The following is an 18,051-nucleotide window of genomic DNA, read 5'->3' on the forward strand; positions in this document are numbered from 1 at the left end:
TTGACTATGTTAACTTAAAATTAGGAAGGAAAAAATTGAATCAGGAAAAATTAATAATTAGAGTAATGCCCACAGGATAGATAAGAGCCACATCCTCTTTTACCGCTCCTTGAGTTCTTCAGTCCTACTTATTCTGCTGGCTTCTATAATGAGGCAGTTTTTCTAGTCGCCTTTATATTAAATGCTTTAAATTTTGTGGCAGGTAGAATTTAGGTGTTCTCCAACTTGCAGTATTATCAGGGCTTGATTATTTTCTATTATCTCATTAAATGGAAAGGAGGCTTATAGGTGAAAGAATTAAAACATTCATAAAATTATTCTGCAAAGAAAATCTACAACTTTCTGTTTGTTAAGAAAATACAGACTAAAGGCAAGAGTTATCTTTTCCTAGAACACTTGAATTTTAGAGGGTAGAAAGGGAATGTTGGTATTTTAGCTTTGAAACTGGTTGGGGGTTGGGTAGGGTAAGGGGAAACTGAATTGAGGCCTTCAAGTTTTTAATAACATAGAAAAGAAAATGAGACCTAGTTCAACAAGACAAGCTTATGTTACTGAGAAGGATGCCATCTACTCCTCACACCTCAAGCGTTTGTATGGTCTGAACTTTCAAAAGAAGAAAACTAACCAACTTGATGAAGACCTGTAGAGTGGATCTCTCCACCCTCCTGCATCATAGAGAAAACTGTACTTCTGTATATTAGCAGTTAATTTTCTTTGAGTCAGTAGAACAGTACTCCTGTTTCCCTCTGAAGCTGATCTAATGGGGACTGCAACAAATGCTCACCACTTCTACAACAGTTTCCTATTATTCCGGTGATCTCCAGCTTGATCTTTGAATTTACACTTAAGAGACATGAAATTAGAAATGAAGATTTATGCACGAAAGTTCATGAAAATAGTTTTATCTTCAGTGGCAGTTATTACCATAGCAATTTAGGAAATTTTATATGAAGCTATTTATGTGAGTTTTGTTTGATCTGAAAGGTCACTCTCCAGTGAAGTAATTTTTCTAAAGGAAAATAAAAGTATCTCTCTTAGTTTAAAAAAATACTGTTTTCTGGTAATTTCTACGTTTTTCCTTTTTTCTAAAGTTCTGTGTAAACCTTTATATTGATATTTTTATTTGTATCCCTGTTTCACAATTGAAAATGTTAATTTTTGCTGCACAAAGGATAGTGTTTGAGCCAATTTGTTTTTCACTTCCACAGTGGAAAAAAAAAAAGACACATTTTTACAGGCTTGCACCCAGTTTTCTGGAAATTAGCCAGAGCTCTGGATCTTAAACTGCATACTGGCTTGTAGATGGTATGATACTGCTACAGAATTTTTCAGATGAGGTGGTCGTGTATCAAACAAGTATCTGATCCAAGTTGATTTGGCTAGGCTGCCACATGCTTGGGGAAAAGTCAGTGCTTTTTTATAAATTGTTTTTAACTCTTCTAAAAATAGCATTCAATCTAGAAAAATGTCAAAGTATATAAAAGTAGAAAGACAACTATTTTAATATTGTAGTAAGTTCTCTTTTAGTCTTAAAAGACAGAGCTCATATGTTTTTAAAAACTATAATCATACTTCAGTAGTTTTTAGTAGTAGCCATTCTTGTTTGTTTTCTCTTAGTGATGTTAATATTTTATAGAAGTCTTTAGTACCATTAGCTAATTGATCCCTTTCATTCTTAAGTTTCTAAGTCATGGCATAAACGTGGGAGTGATAGTTGAAAATGTAAGTTACGCTTTGAAATTCAACTGCTGTAATCTCTGTTGCTCGTGTTGGGTTTATCCTGTTTAGTGATACAGCTAAATGTATTATGGCTATCTAGACTGCTTGGCTTGGGATTTAAAATCTATCAGTGTTCTGTATTGAGGCTGATTTATTTTTCTCCATTTCTAGTTTGGCTTTCCATAATCAAGGGGTTGGGAATTTGATTTGAGATTTTTTAAATACTGAGATTCATCAACTACATTAAAAAGATAGCCCCAACTAAAAGAGAACAGGAAAAACAACACTGAAATTTCAACTGTTGAACTCCTAAGTAACAAGTTAGTTCTACTCCATATTATAAGCTATAGGAAACTGAAGATAAGATATATTATACTTAAATATTATCTGAAATTAAACGTATTTCATTTAAAAAATATCTTACCTCTCTAAGCAAATTGGCTCCTCCATTGAGGGAATGGGGGTGGGAGGAACTAGTCAAAAGCTTCCATAAATGGGTTCAGATCCACTTTGCGCTAACATTCAGCTGCTCTTTATCAATGTCATGTGCAAAGTACTATACTTGGACTGAAGATAAAAAGAAGTGGTCCCTATTAAGAAACTGATTGTCTAGGCAGGGGAATTACCCCATCAAGAACACCCTCCTTCTTGATGCCCTCAGTGCTCCTCTTGTGTTGCCTACCTTCAGTCACTCCTTATCACCATTTCTTTTGACCCCCATGCTCTTGTGTTGCTTTGTAGTTCTTCCTGGACTACAGGAAGTAGTCCTGCTTAAATCTCACGCTCTTACTCCTGGCCTGCTTAAATCTCACACTCTTACTCCTGGCCTGCATCTGTGCAGCTGATCCTGTCTGGAGAAAGCAAACAACCACGCTGACTTCTTTTAAATTCATGAGTATGAACTTTGGGTGGCCACGATATGTTTCTTTTCCATTCATTCCTTCCTTTTCTCCGAAGACAGTTTCATACTGTTTCTTATCTCCTCAAATGCCTGGCATCTCTTCCCCACTCTCACTTTCAGTTGGTGACCTTACTTTATAACCTTGTGAAAAACTGAAGTGAGAGGAGAGTTTTGTGAACTTCACATCTGCCTCCTTACCTGCATCTGCTGCTGCATTCTCTCTCTCCCTCTTTAGTCATCTGTGAAAACAAGTGTGCTGCTGTGTCAAGCCGTTCTTCTAATTATCATTCCTGCTTTCCTAAGTCAGAGACATGGGACTAGAAATTCTCCCTTTTTCCTCTCTCTTTTGTCAGTTTCTCACTCTGTTTTTAATCATCCACATCTGGACCTGCAGTGGTATTTCCCATCTCAAAACTCACTTGAGCTTTACCTGCTTTTCTTGCTGTGCCATTTCTTTGCTCATTTCCATCCAGCAAAACTATGAGCTTACATTTATCACCCAGTTTACCTCCTGTTGTTTTGTGTAAAGCCAACTCCACTGAGGCTTTTGCCCCATCACACCTCCCTGTTAGTGACCCCATCTAGCTGAACTCCATCCTTATTTCTTGACCTCTTGTTACTTGCCTTATCAGTGGTATTTGACCCAGCCGATCCTTCCTTCCATGATAATTTTCACTTGTGTTCCAGCTGCAGTAGCACCAACTGTTTTTCTTGTTTATTTTCCTTTTCTGCCGTTCCTCAGTTATCCTCTTTTGTCTCTTCTTGTCTTTGTGTGTTTTCTTTTTTTACAGTCATGCTCTTCTTTTATCTTTCTGATATCCATTTTAACTTCTTTTACTTTCTATTCCTATTTTTCTAGCTCTAATTTGAGACAATTTTCGGATACTGAATTTTTCCATATTATTTTTTTGGAGTCAAAGGGATTTGACCTTCTGGAATATAGCTTACACCTGTATACCTTACACCTATGACATGGGTAAAAAAAAAATTTTTTTTTAATTGTTCAAGCTTTCTACATCAGGACAACATTATTTTTCAATACAAAAGTGCATTTAGGGGCACCCGGGTGGCTCAGTTGGTTAAGCAGCTGTCTTCAGCTCAGGTGATCCTGGAGTCCCAGGATCAAGTCCTGCATTGGGCTCCCTACTCTGTGGGGAGTCTGCTTCTCCCTCTAACCTCTCCCCTTTCATTCTCTGTCTCTCAAATAAATAGATAAAACTTTTAAAAAAAGCAAAAACAAAAGTGCATTTAACTTTAAAACATGAAAAAAAAATCCCCATTCCATATTCATTCCATTAATATCCCTTACCACATCTAGAAAAGTACGTGTCTGCATTTGGTAAGTAGGAAACAAATACTGAACTAAATTGGACCTCCTGGATATGAAATAGAAGTAGAATAGAAGGTAAAATCTATATAAAAGGGACAAGTCTATAAAAATGGCACCTATAGAATATAGAGACTGATGGGAGATTGGAACAGCTGTAGCCTGGCTCTCCATTGGAGCCTCTTGATGCTTTTATATGTGGTAACTCTTTGTTTAACTTTCTGAGGAACTGTCTCAACTATTTTCCGCAAAGGCTACACCATTTTATATTCTTACTAGAATTGTATTGGGGTTCTGGTTTCTCCATTTCCTCACCAACATTTTATTATTTTCTGTTTTTAAAAAAAGGTTTATTATAGCCAACCTAACAGGTACCTCATTTGGTTTTGATTTGTATGTTTATAGTGACTCGTGATGTTGGGCATCTTTTTGTGTCCTTATTGGCAATTTGTAGGTCTTCCTCGGGGAAATGTCTGTTTAAGCCCTTTGCCCATTTTTGAATTGTTTTTGTTGTTGAGTGGTAGGTGTTATTCATGTGTTCTGTATATTAATCTTTCCTCAAATAAATAATTTGCAGATATTTTCTCCCATTCTTTGAACCCGCAGAATTGTCTTTTCACTCTCTTGATAGTGTCTTGATGTACCATAGTTTTAAAATTTGATAAAATCCAAATATATCTATTTTTTCTTTGTTGTCCATGCTTTTGGTGCTGTATCATAGAAAATATCACCAAATCCAGTAGTGAAAATTTCCCCATGTTTTCTTTTAAGAATATTCTTGTTTTAGCTCTAATACCAAAGTTTTTTTTTTTTTTTTTACCAATTTTGAGTTAATTTTTATATGTAAATATGGTAGTCAGTTCTTCTTTGTGATCTTTTTTTGTCATATGAAGAGCCCATCTCCTAATTAGTAGCCAAAATGGGGTTGAGGATGAGAGACTAGAATGAATCTGATTGGAAACACTCCCACTCTATGACTTTCCTTCTCTGTCTCCTTTTGTCTCTTTAAGAATTTTTATGTCACTTCAGCTTAATTTCTTTATTCCTTCTATCTGCAGAATGTTCTACATCCTTACTTTTTTTTTTCTTTTACTTCTGTGTAATCTGATCCTTGCCTTACTTCCATTGTGTACGCCATTGGACTTAGGAATGTTGACAGAAGAGTACATACAGAGTTCTGTTCCTGTGCTTCAAAATAATTCTTCTGGTAATGATAGAAAGAAAAGCAAAGTACGCTAGGAACTTGTCTGCTTTATTGCTATAGTATGGAAGTTAAAAAACTACAAATGAAGACGATCTGACAGTGGTTTTTAAGTGAGTATCTACAAACTTGTTTTAGAGGATAAAGAGTCTTTTTTTTTTTTAAGATTTTATTTATTTATTTGACAGAGAGATCACAAGTAGGCAGAGAGGCAGAGGAGGGGGGGAAAGCAGGCTCCCTGCTGAGCGCAGAGTCTGATGCGGGGCTCAATCCCAGGAACCCTGATCATGACCTGAGCCAAAGGCAGAGGCTTAACCCACTGAGCCACCCAGGCGCTCCGAGGATAGGGAGTCTTTTTGACCAAGACTTCCAATTCCATTTGCATGTTTTTCCTCCTGTGTCCCGTTCTTTTTTTCTTCATACCTCACTGTCATGTTTGCAAATTCTCAACTTCCTTAACCCTCTGTCACAGTCTCCCAGCTTACTCACTTTCTAGGATGGAAAACATACTAAAATTAAAAAATACTCTGGTAGTCAAAGGACTGTGTTGCCACTCATGTGAAAAATTCTTGTGCAGTATGAAGACGCTTTGTATCAGACAGTCCTGTCTGTAGAGACATATAGTGAATGAAGTGAACATAATAATTTGTACTTTAAAAATACGACTTTTGAGTTGACTAGTTTTTCAGTGCAAGTGAATATAAATATTTCCTTCATAAACAAAGATGAGTAACTTGGTTCTTTTTGCACTCAGATGGGCTTTCTTTCTTTGTATTTATTTAAAAGTGTTTACTGAATTGAACCTGTTCCATTCAGTAGTTTTTGTAGGTTGGCAGGTACATTTAATGTAAAACATAAACATGGACCTGTTCATTTGGTTGTTTTGTAGATAGGTAGGCTCATTGGTATATTTGTCTAACTGTGCATAGATACCAGTCCCCTGAACTTATCAAATGTTAATGAAGTAAACTTTTCAGGTACTTTTAAGTCAGTATCTGCGTCACAAAATACAGTGAATGCCTCAGTTGTTAACCATTTGCACTGATCTCTATAAATGAGCCTGGTACAATGCTTTGTGATGTGTTCTTAACATTACATATTACCTCTGCCTAAAGACCTATACCTTTGTTTCATTTTACAGAGTTAAACTCTTCAGGAAAACCAGTTGATATAATTATAATACCATGTCCAATACACTGCTTGTGTCAAATATTAAATATGTTTATGCTATACTATCCAAATTACTCTCGTTCTGTTATATTCTTTATTATGCTGAGCACCATTCTGTGTCTTTAATGTGGATTTAATATTAAGTGCTATATGAAGTGGAAATATGAAATGTTAATGGCATGCTTAGAATTTTATTTTTCAATAGTATAATGCTTTATTTTTGTTTCATTATATCTTAACATGACAGAAGGCGTTAAATTTATGTTCAGTGGGTCTTTTATAAATTTTGCTTTAGATATTCTCTCATTAAAAATATATGTATAAATTGAGGTTATTACAGAAAATTCATAAAGTAAGCAAATATGGATTAAATGGATTATAAAATTTTTAATTTAATAGCTGTTGCTGTTTTTCATGTGACTTGGTCTTTTTTCCTATTACAGTGTCATACTTTTTTTTTTATATATTTTTTTACTTTAAGAAGGGGGGAAAATTTCTTTCCTTGCTAAGAGAGCCTAAATTTCCACTTTAGATGTGAGGTTTTTAAAATCTTAGTTATATGACATTCATTAACTTTTTATATATAGATAGGTAAGATACAAAGTACGTAATTATTCAGCTGTTACTAAGTGAGTCTGTTTAATCATTACAGAAAATAAAATACAGATGATTTCAGTGTTTTATCTAAATTAATGGCTGGCTTTTAGGTTTTTTGTAATTTGTATACATGTTTCAAATAGTGAGCTTTTTAATATGTCAGCTTGGTTTTTTTATGAAATTATTTAAAAAATATTTTTATTCTGCATGTAAATTTTTTTTAATATCTAAGGTTATGTCTTTTGGGGTATGTCTTAATACACGCTGCTAATATTCCTTTGAAAAGTGGTTTGGTTGGGTCATGAAGAACCGAAATCTGAATTGATGTGGGCAACAGAACCATTTTGGTTTCTTACCTGGTTGACTAACATTGTTTTCCGTTTTTATCATTGCCAAGTAATTTCTTAGATGATTTGCCAACACATCCAAACAAAAATCAGAAAGCTGTTTTTCTCTGGTGAGAGCAAGTATGTTATGGTCTCTGAATGGTTCCTTCTAGCTTTGTATGCATATTTTAATTCAACACATTTAAAAAATTCAAATACCTATGTGGCTGCTGCTTTCAAGGTTGAGAAGGTTTGTATTGTTACTTCTGTAATTACTGCTTGCTGTTGTCTTCTGTGACATGGTAAGCTCCTTGTGGAAAGGAGCTGCTTTCGTTCCTGAATACCCAGTGCCTAGGGCAGAATCCATCACATAAATAGTACCTAAGAAGCATTTATCAAATGAATAAGCCCTCATGCATACTTTTATATATATATATATATAGTTTCATATAATTTTTTACTTTAGGGATCATCTTGTCCAGCTTCTTCATTCTATATAGGACAGGGAGCAGACGTTTTTAAGTTAAATGACTTGCTCATGTGTCTTTTCTTTCATGTTTGTTCCATTAGTTGAATGTTAGTAGAGATATTCTCAGGTATACCATATACATTCTTTGAAAATATCTTCCTTAATATTTTAAATATCTGATGAGATACTTATCTAGATTTCATCCTTTAATTACAGTAGATTTATTAATCATTGAAAAAGTATGGTCTAATTAGTAACAGACTTAATTTTCTGTTCAGTATTTTTTTAAATTCACTGTTTGTTTTATTTTTCAATATTTGTTTTTATTTATTTTTAAAGTTTTTATTTATTTGAGAGCAAGAGCGAGTGAGAGAGTTCACATGCACACACAAGCAGGGGAAGTAGTGGGAGAGGGAGAAATAGGCTCCCTGCTGAGTACGGAGGCCAATGAGGGGCTCTGTCCCAGGACCCCAGGACCACAACCTGAGCCAAAGGAAGATGCTCAGCCACCCCGGTGTGCCTCAATATTTGTTTTTAAATGGAAGAATTTAGTAATCTTTTCATTGTGCCTTGGTAAACTATATTTCCTTTTCTCACAAAGGGGCCAGTTACTGGCTTGTGATCATAATTTATAAAGGTAATGTCCAATTTAAGGCAGGACAGTTTTTACAATAATCCAAACTGCCTGGCTTGCTTCAGACATCCTCACAGCACTCTCTTATTGCTTGGATCTAAAGCTGCAAGTCATTTTGTTTGTAAGCCCACTACTTAGCTTGCATTGTCTCCTGGTTCTCAGACTACATGACCACTAAACATGACAACTGACAGCAACAGGCCCACTAACCTTGAAGAGTAATCTAGGTATTTAATGAGAAAAAGTGGTTTCCCTGAAGTCTGAAGGCATGTTCCCCTAAGTAACTGTTAAGGAGTGCTCTTCCTATGCAGTGGAGAGACCCCATCAAAATATGCCCTTGATTCCCTCTGTGGTACTTAGAGCAGAATTGAGAACATTGGAGAGTCCCTGACTGTCACAGCCAAGCGAAGGATGGCATGCCTGTGTATTTGAGGATATGTGAGAAAAGGACTAGAAACGTTTTCAAATTAAAAACAAAAAACTGTATTGCATTGAATTATTAAGATTCTTAATGTTCTTTAAGAATGTATTTTGAAGCATGAATGGATATCTTACTTAATATGTTACTCTAAGGAGAAATTGAGAAACTAGTTTATGGTATTCTTTTTCTTAGCTGCAATTTTCTGCTCTTTGCCACTTCCAGTAATTTCGGTTTTTATGGTATTCAAGATAGTTGGATTTGAGCTGAATTTTCTCATTTTCTGTCTTCATTGATTACTTTCTTACTCTGCCCACAGTAATTGTATGGTCTCTTTAGTATAAAATACACTGTATTAAAAGTCAATGTTTATATAGAATGAACATCATCAACTTCTTGTAGTTCTGAACTAGATTCCTTTCATTCAAGTGTTTATTCTTGGTATTTGATAGGGAGTCAGAGATCTTGACCCATTAATATTGCCTCCTTTCTTTAAATTACCTGGCACTAGGAAAGTCAAAATTAAATTGGCCTACGTCTTTCTTTTATATGAGTTAGTGTCGGAAAAGTTTTGGTATTGTTTTGTTTTGAGCACCGGTTTTTGTTTTTCTCCCACGTGAACTTTCGTGTCTCTCCTTTCTGTTCTTTGAAAGTACTCTGTAAAGAAAATGGAACACTTGCATGATACTCTGAGTAATTGCATAAAGGGAAGGAACATTAATTATTTTTAAAATACAGTGATCAGTTAACAGCTCTCAGTTTATTCTCTAATCTTTGTTCCTTGTAAGAGTAATCAAAAACTAAAATGCTATTTAAAACCTCATTAAGTTTTGAAATATTTGTCTGGGTTAATGTTTGTGTCAATGATCTCAACTTTATTTGGTAAGGGCATTTATAATATGAAAGCTCTCCCTTAATCAAAATTCTCACGTTGTTTTCAGTTCTCCCTCATCACAGGTTGTGCATTCTTAATGTGGCTTTTCTATCTGCTGATCTACTATTCTTTTCTCTGTTCTTACTCTGGATAGGACCTGCCATCTGTGCCCTCTACCATTATTCTGGTATTGACCAGAATGTCTTAAGAGGCAGTCCCTTAACCCATTTTTCTCTAACTCCCGACCTCATGCTTTTTTGGCAAACCTATTGCTTGCAGAGTCAGTTTACTTGCATGGTTTGAGTTTTCTTAATCTGTGAAGTAAATTCATTGATAGATTTTTAAGGCATGTTCTAGTTCTAAAGGTTATTAATTATAATAACAATAAAAATACTGTGTTACTACATTTTATTAAAAATAGAGAATAAGTCTGGCCAAGAAAAGGACAAATCTAAAAGAATAGTGTCAGAACAGGGGAATACCTAAACAAGCAAAAAACACTGAGAAATTAGAACAGAAAGAGGCAAATAATACAGGAGTAATAATATTAACTAATATTTATAGGACTGTAAGTTACCATGTATGAAGTACCTATTATTTCAATAGGAAACATATTTAAAGAATTTTTTAAGGCATCTCTTAAAACCATACAGAATACTCATTATTTTAAAACAAAACTGTCATCCAAGATAGTAAGACCATAGTGTTTAAATACCGTTATTCCAGTGTGTATAGTTCCTTTCATCTAATTCCAAAATTTGTCTTTTTTCTTTTCTGCTTGGTCCAATGCTCTTTACACATTCCACAGTCACTACTTTAAGTGCTTCTGATAGCCAGTCTTCTTACAGGACTCTTCAGAAAATGGTGACCAGTTAGCATATGTACACTGGTGGAGCTTAGGTGGTGGGCATCATCCTGTACCAAGGCAGCAGCTGTTACTTTATTGATGTGCATGTTTCTTCTACCTTGTTCCTAAGAGAATATCCATTCTCTGTGACTCATAAATCTTTCTCCCTCATGATGAACATTTCAGCTATTGAGGCAATAACTGTTTTTGTTTTTGTTTCTGTTTCTTTCTTTCTTTTTTTTTTTTTTTTTTTTGCTTATTTGATGTATTTGACAAGTCTAGAATATCATGGTGATGATCTTAAGTTGCAACTACTGTTTTGTCCTAATTTGAAATATAATTCATGCCAAAAACCCAAATTGAATAGTAAAAATGTCTCATATTACAAACTAACTACGTAACAGATAGTTTTGAGTAAAGAAAGGTAAAAAATAATATATCCTTGTTTAGTTTACGTTGATGTTAGGTATAAGTAACCATCATGAACTGTCTTCAGTTATCAAGAAGATAGCTTGTTTTGTTTTCTTTTAAACAAAGTACGCAGCATTAACTTCGATAACTATATCCAAGTAAGACCCACTTCTAGACATTTACATTCAGCTTTGCGAAGGGCAGAGATACTATTTTTTTTCTTCATTTTCCACCTTCATTCCAGTTTTGGAAGGAACTAAATAGCTTTCATCTCAAGCATAATGCAATTTTCAGTATTCATGGGAAAGTTAAAAGTACTGTAAATATTTAGGAAGGTGATACCATGCCAGTATAAATACCAAAAGGGATGTGTTGAGTAAAATAATATTTGTTTTAAAACTTTTTGAAGTTCTTACTATGTTTGATTATTAAAAACTAGATGTGCTGTGCAGTCTTATTTTTTTCTTTTTAAACACAGTCTTATTTGATACAGAATATACTGAGTCTGATGTAGAGAATGGCTTGATTAGGGCCACATAACCAGCCACAGGGAAGTTCTAGGAAGACTTTCCTAGAGCGCATTCCATTCTTCCTTATTATCTCTAATTATCGCTGTGGCCCTCAGCAGCTTCCAGCAGATACAGACCTAATACCTTGCCTGGGGGGTGTGCCCTAGGCCCTAGGAAAGCCAGTGTTTGCACCAGCAGTAGCACTTTGCTTGGGAGTTGTTACAGGCATACATTTCAGGCCCACTCCGGAGCAAGAATATACTTTCGCAGTTAGGTGATGACCCAGATCATTTAATGCCTGGTTTGGGGCCTCTGTTACATCATTTAGTACTTCTACTAATGAGGACATTTTTATTTAAAAGCTTATTTTTAGTTCTTCATGTTCTGGAGCTAAAAATGCTAGTGAGTTTTCCATTTTCCACAACAAATATATATAACTTTTGAACATAAAAAGATGTTAACTCATTTTTAATGTTTCTTCCTTTTAGTTGAGTTTTTACAAAAATAAACTGTCATTCCTTTTTGCTTTAAACAAATAGATTTATTGCAGTCGGGAGTAAGTTGCACCCTGTGAAACTCAGAGAGATTGTCGGCATTGAGTGGGAAGGCCATCAGAGCTGTTGACTCTTAGCTGGGTGTATATGTAGGAAGCATCTCAGAATATTGAAAAACTTAGCGGAGTAAAGATTTCCTACTATTTTATGAGAAGGTTTTTTTTTTTTTCTGTTGATTTTGCATTGTCTGTAAGTTACAATATTACGCTCTTTTATAACACAATGTCATTTAAAACTAGAGCATATTACCTTAGCTTCCTGATGTGTCTAGGAGGGAAAAATGGTGTACTTGCTGCTTAAAAGCAAAACAGAGTAAGAAAAAAAAAATGTAGAAAAAATTGTGGTTTCTTTACAATACAAATTTGGTTTCTTTTAGTTATGGTAACAGGGTAAGGGGTGCTAGTTTAGATGTCAAGAACTCTTTCTGGTCTTGGTTCAGCCAGTAGCTGACATTATATCCTTGGGCAGATCACTTCATCTCTCTTTTTGGACCTTGGTAGCTTTATTCGTTGAACCAGGAAGTTGACGTTTCCTGTTCTAAAATGTTACGATTCTATTTATGAGTTTCTCTTTAATATGGCATAGTTACTTAAGTGAGGTTTTGTGTACTTATATGAATTTCTCTTAATTTTAGATATGATGAATGGATTAAAGCAGATAAAATAGTAAGACCTGCTGATAAAAACGTGCCAAAGATAAAACATCGGAAGAAAATAAAGGTAAGTGGTTATTTTGCTAAAAGTGCTTTTTTTGCTACATCATAGCTGTTAATTAAAGAACTTTTCCTCTAAAATATGCATTAAATGTGTGTGTGCGTGTGTGTGTGTGTTAGTGTTGGTAGAGATAGCAATGCTCAAGAGCAGTGAATTTACCAAATGCTAGATCTGGGTATTAACTATTGTCAGCTTATGGAAAGGTCTTTTGGAAGCAGTACTGTACTAAGTGATCTTTGAGGCTTGTTTTAATCCCAGCATTGTGTAAGGCCACCCAGCCAGGTTTCGCTTACTTATTTCCGTCCTTTTTGCCCCTCTCATTTCTAGCTAGGAGCCATAAAATAGTATGACCGGGAGCCTGGCTTTTAGTCTAATGCCTGTAAACTATTCAGGGGAAGAAAAGGAGGGGGTATATCTGAAAGCAGAGAAGAGCTGGTGGCCCCAGATCATGCAAGCTTCCCCCAGAGTGATTGTTCTTTTCTCACTGTAAAATTGGATCTGTTCTTCAAGTTTTGGTGTAGCAACCCAGGCGCTACAACTAGGGTTTCTCAAACCCCTTTCATCTCCACTTTTGGTCTTTACTGGGAAGTATGGAAATCAGAATATATAGTATTATCTTTAGCTACTGGAAGGGTTGTGTGCGAGTGGTGTTAAAAAAGCCCATTTCCACAGACAAAGCAAGTTTTAGGAGGGAGTATTTCTCAGATAGAGGAGGAGGTAGGGATGGGAATATTCATTCTGGGGGCGCCTGGGTAGCTCAGTGGGTTAGGCTTCTGCCTTTCGCCTAGGTCATGATCTCAGGGTCCTGGGATTGAGCCCTGCATCAGGTTCTCTGCTCAGCAGGGAGCCTGCTTCCCCCTCTCTCTCTGCCTGCTTCTCTGCCTACTTGTGATCTCTGTCAAATAAATAAATAAAATCTTTGAAAAAAAAAATCATTCCCTAGGGAGTTTTTCCCTAAATATTTATTCTCAGTTCAGTTCTTGCCCCCTCCCAGGGCATATATTACAATTCCTGGTCATTAGGGAAGAATCATGTGAATTTTGGAAAAGCTTTCTAGATAATACTCTTTGATATTACACACTCCTCCCTCACTCTGTCTCATCTGTCTTCTGATAGCCATTAAAAGCCATATTTGAATTCCGAATGGGGTGGACTTTTTCTGCCCTAAGAATACAGGATACATTATGGTCTCTGGAATAAAATAATGAAGTAGTGAAAAGGCTAGCAACAGGAGAAAAAATGGAGCAGCACTAATTACTGATAGGTTGTGGTCATCTACCTGCACATCAGGCTTTTCATTGCATTCTGAGAATTAAGTCTAGATGTCTTAAGTGAGTGGCTCTCACACTTGAGCATCTGTCACGTCACCTGGAGGACTTGTTGGAACTCCGATGGCTTGGCTCCATCTCCAGCATTTTATTTTTAAAGATTTTATTTATTTACTTGAAGAGATCACAAGTAGGCAGAGAGGCAGGCAGAGAGGGAGGAGGAAGCAGGCCCCTCGCTGAGCAAAGAGCCCGATGCGGGCCTCGATCCCGGGACCCTGAGATCATGACCTGAGCCAAAGGCAGAGGCTTTAACCCACTGAGCCACCCAGGTGCCCCCATCCCCAGCATTTGTGATTCACTAGATCTGAGGTTGGTTCCGGGAGTTTGCACTTCTAATACATTCCAGTAAAATGCTCTTGGTGTCAGTCCAGGAACCACACTGGGAGAACTATTACCCTGAAACATCTGTAATATGTCATGAATTATCTTCTCTGCATCCGGAATGATGATCGTGATGTGCCGCTTTTGAGAGAAGTGTGAAAGTAGTCCCTGAGATTCCATAGTCTGTCTCTGTGGTGGGACGGCAGAGTTGTCTACTGCTCCGTCATGCTCTGCAGCATCATTTAGGAGGCTTGTCTCAGTGATTTTTCCGATACATTATTTTCAAAACAAATTTAAAAAGCAGTTTCCAGGATTATTTTAGTTTGCCTCTCCTCATTTTAGTTGTAAATGGACAGTTTTTTTCAACATGAGGGAGGGAGGTTGCCTTGTGACTTCACTTTTTAAGAGATCATTTGTTTAGAGTTATACCCAGTGTCAGCTAACTGAAGATGTTTGGAATTTTGTCATTCCCAACCAACATTTTATATTGAAAATGTTGGGGCGCCTGGGTGGCTCAGTGGGTTAAGCCGCTGCCTTCAGCTCAGGTCATGATCCCAGGGTCCTGGGATCGAGTCCCGCATCAGGCTCTCTGCTCAGCGGGAGCCTGCTTCCCTCTCTCTCTCTGCCTGCCTCTCTGTCTACTTGTGAGCTCTCTTTGTCAAATAAATAAATAAAATCTTTTAAAAAAATTTATATTGAAAATGTTACACGTTTTGAAACTACCAGGTTGAAATTTTTTTTAGTAAATATTTAAGACGTTTGGGTTTTAATTTTGAAGAATTTATGATGTCAGTTATTACCAGTATGTGGTTTGTTAGTCTGAATTGCTTATGGGATCACTTATTTATCTCCACTATTAAAATTTAAATATTAGACAAAAAAGTTTTATTTATCCTATAGTATTTGTTTAAAACTTTGGAAAAACATTTTTGGCTGTTTGTGAGGAGCGTCTTATGTTCTTTATTCTCATATTATTTAATGATATGTAATAACAACTTTGAATTTAAAATGAGTGTTAACATTGCTACTAATAAATGCTTCATGATAAGTTATGGCTAACATGAGATACTTTTTTTTCTTAACCTAGAATAAATTAGATAAAGACAAAGATGAAAAATACTCTCCTAAGAGCTGTAAACTTCGGCGCTTGTCAAAACCGCCTTTCCAGACAAATCCGTCTCCAGAAATGGTATCCAAACTGGATCTTACTGATGCCAAAAACTCTGATACAGCTCATATTAAATCCATAGAAATTACTTCTATCCTTAATGGACTTCAAGGTAAACATAACAAATGTCCTGTTGCGTGCAACTCTATGTTTTTAGTTGTTACAAGTCAAATTCTATAAAGCCAATTCACTGTTTTTTAATTGGACCATAATTTTGTTTTCTGTTGTTACTTGAAATAAAATCAGCTATTAATTGCTTGGAAATATTTCTATTAGTAGTAGACCTAAAGGTGTCATTAAATTTTAGTTACGATTTATTATTCACCCTACCATACTGTACTGTGGGTTTTTCAGGTACTGTCCTTCTTTGTTGCCAGGTAAAAGCATGGTTTGTCTTATGAAATATTAGTCTATATTGTTATACTGAATTTTTTTTATAAAGAATACCAAACTTTGCTTATCTTGATTACATCTATTCTGATCTTTTTTATGATGGCATTATTGCTTAATACTTAAGACAGAATGAAGCAGAACTATCAAATAATAAAAATGAGGAAGACTGGAGAGGGGATTTAATCAATTTGACTGTCAGGGAAAGGGGGAAATATGACCTGTTAAATGAAGTATGTTTCTTCATAAAAATATTTGACATTTCTCATGACTTAAGAGTTTGGATTTTTACTCATTTGGAGTAAGACAGATTGTTTTATGTCTCTTAGTTTAGATGGTTATTTACATGAACCAGTTTTATAATGCTATAAATATTCTTAAGTTCAGCCTGTAATTTTCTGATGTATCAGATACACAGATAGTATATCAAAATGCATACATATATATGTAATTTAAAGAATAATATAAATATGATCATTGGTATGTCTACCATAGTGGTGAACAAACAGTATTTATTTAAAAGAATTTTGCATTTCTACCCTAGAATAATTAATATCCTGACTTTTAAAAATTTATTTTAAAGATTTTATTTATCTGAGCGAGTGGGTGAGAGAGAGCGAGAAGAGAGAGTGAGTGCAAGCAAGGGGAGAGGCAAAGGGAGAAGGAGGAGCAGACTCTTCGCTGAGCAGGGAGCCTGATGCGGGCCTCGATCCCAGGAGCCCAGGATCATGACCCAAGTTGAAGGTGGATGCTTACCCAGCTGAGCCACCCAGGCACCCCTGATATCCTGATTTTAGTGTTATTGTTCCTTTATTTTTCTATAGAACTAAACATATATGTGTATGTATAAAACATACATTTCTGAAGATCATATTGTTCAGTTTTTTTTAAACTGAGTAGCAAGCATAAGCCTTGCTGTGTGAGAAAAGGTGCTGTTGCACTCAGATGAAAGCTGCCTGAGAATGTTACCTGAATAGAGTCTGTAGGCCGTATTCTTACTTCATGTTCAGCTTCTCTGAGAGTTTGCAAAATCATCTCTAAGGAAATTCAGTGTGGCAAGGTCATAGAGGCGTTCTGGGATACATTGAGGCCCTCCATGATCTGTACATTTGATGTAATTGTAGTGAATGATGAACAGGTATATGGGAGTAGGAAGCTGCTCTGTATTTTGTGATTTTAGGCCTACCAAAGCCTCTTACACCTTACCTTACACCTCTAGCTTTCAGGTGCAGGTCAGAGCAAAATGTTTCTGCTGGGTAGTCAGCTTTCGACATTCCTTTTGACTGTGTGGGGGCAAGCTAAACCTCTTTAAACTCCTTTCGACCATGTGGGGCTTGATCCCGTGTTAGTGATAGTAGTCCTTCACACTACACTGCTAGAATGGACTGGTTTCCTCCCGCATCTGGTATACGGATATCTTCCTGGGGAGATCCCATTCTACAGTTACTCACTCTTCAGAGTACTCCTTGGGATAGCTTTGTTTTGGCATCTCATGTTTTTTAACCCTCCTTGAGCATATGGAACATACTCTCTAGTAACTTTTCAAGAACAAGTGGGTGAGAAGGAGGTAAGTTTTGAGAGACTGTGTAAGTCTAAGAAAATCTGTTCTGTGCATGGTTTAGTTGGGTTGAATGTTTTTCCTTCAGTATTTTATTGGTATTATCTTCTTTTCTTCTAATGTTGTTTCTGTGAAGTCCAGAACTCTTCCAATTACTCATTCTTTCTGTGTGACTTGTTTTATTTGTTTTGTTTTGTTTTTCGCTTTTTGCTTTTTCCTATCTTTGGAATCTTGAATCTTTGTTTCTAATGTCCTAGAATTTCACAGTGATTATGGCTTATATGGATGTATTTTTATCTACTGTTTTGTGTTCTTGCTAGGCTCTTTTCATTCTAGAGACTTGTGCCTTTCTGTTCCACGTTCTTTTTTTGAATTATTTTGTTGATTATTTCGTCGTCTGCATTTACTGGTGTTTTTTCCTTGGCTAGTCATTATATCAATATTGTACTTTCTGTAGTATATTCTATTATGTTTCTCTTTCTGGGGTTGGGCTGTTATTAATTATTTCATATTTTTCTTTGATTCCTTTTTTTTTTTTAAAGATGTATTTATTTGAGAGAAGAGTGTGTGTGCAAGTACACGATCAGGGGAGGGGCAGTGCGAGAGGGAGATGGGA

At 35.9% G+C, this 18,051-nt stretch overlaps 1 protein-coding gene across 6 annotated transcripts in view; it reads left to right on the plus strand.

The window, feature by feature from the left end:
• ARID4B (AT-rich interaction domain 4B) overlaps positions 1–18,051 on the plus strand; it is a 147,601-nt gene that overhangs the window by 105,983 nt on the left and 23,567 nt on the right. For all 6 annotated transcript variants that reach the window (XR_009403895.1, XM_059397294.1, XM_059397293.1 and 3 more), the window contains 2 exons: positions 12,592–12,676; positions 15,407–15,599. Coding sequence is in view for 5 of the 6 variants with exons in the window: in XM_059397294.1 (XP_059253277.1) it covers positions 12,592–12,676; positions 15,407–15,599 (278 nt within the window). In the remaining variant the exon portion in view is untranslated. The remainder of the gene's footprint in view (positions 1–12,591; positions 12,677–15,406; positions 15,600–18,051) is intronic.

The sequence above is a fragment of the Mustela nigripes genome, chromosome 4, assembly GCF_022355385.1.
Source record: "Mustela nigripes isolate SB6536 chromosome 4, MUSNIG.SB6536, whole genome shotgun sequence".
NCBI lineage: Eukaryota > Metazoa > Chordata > Mammalia > Carnivora > Mustelidae > Mustela > Mustela nigripes.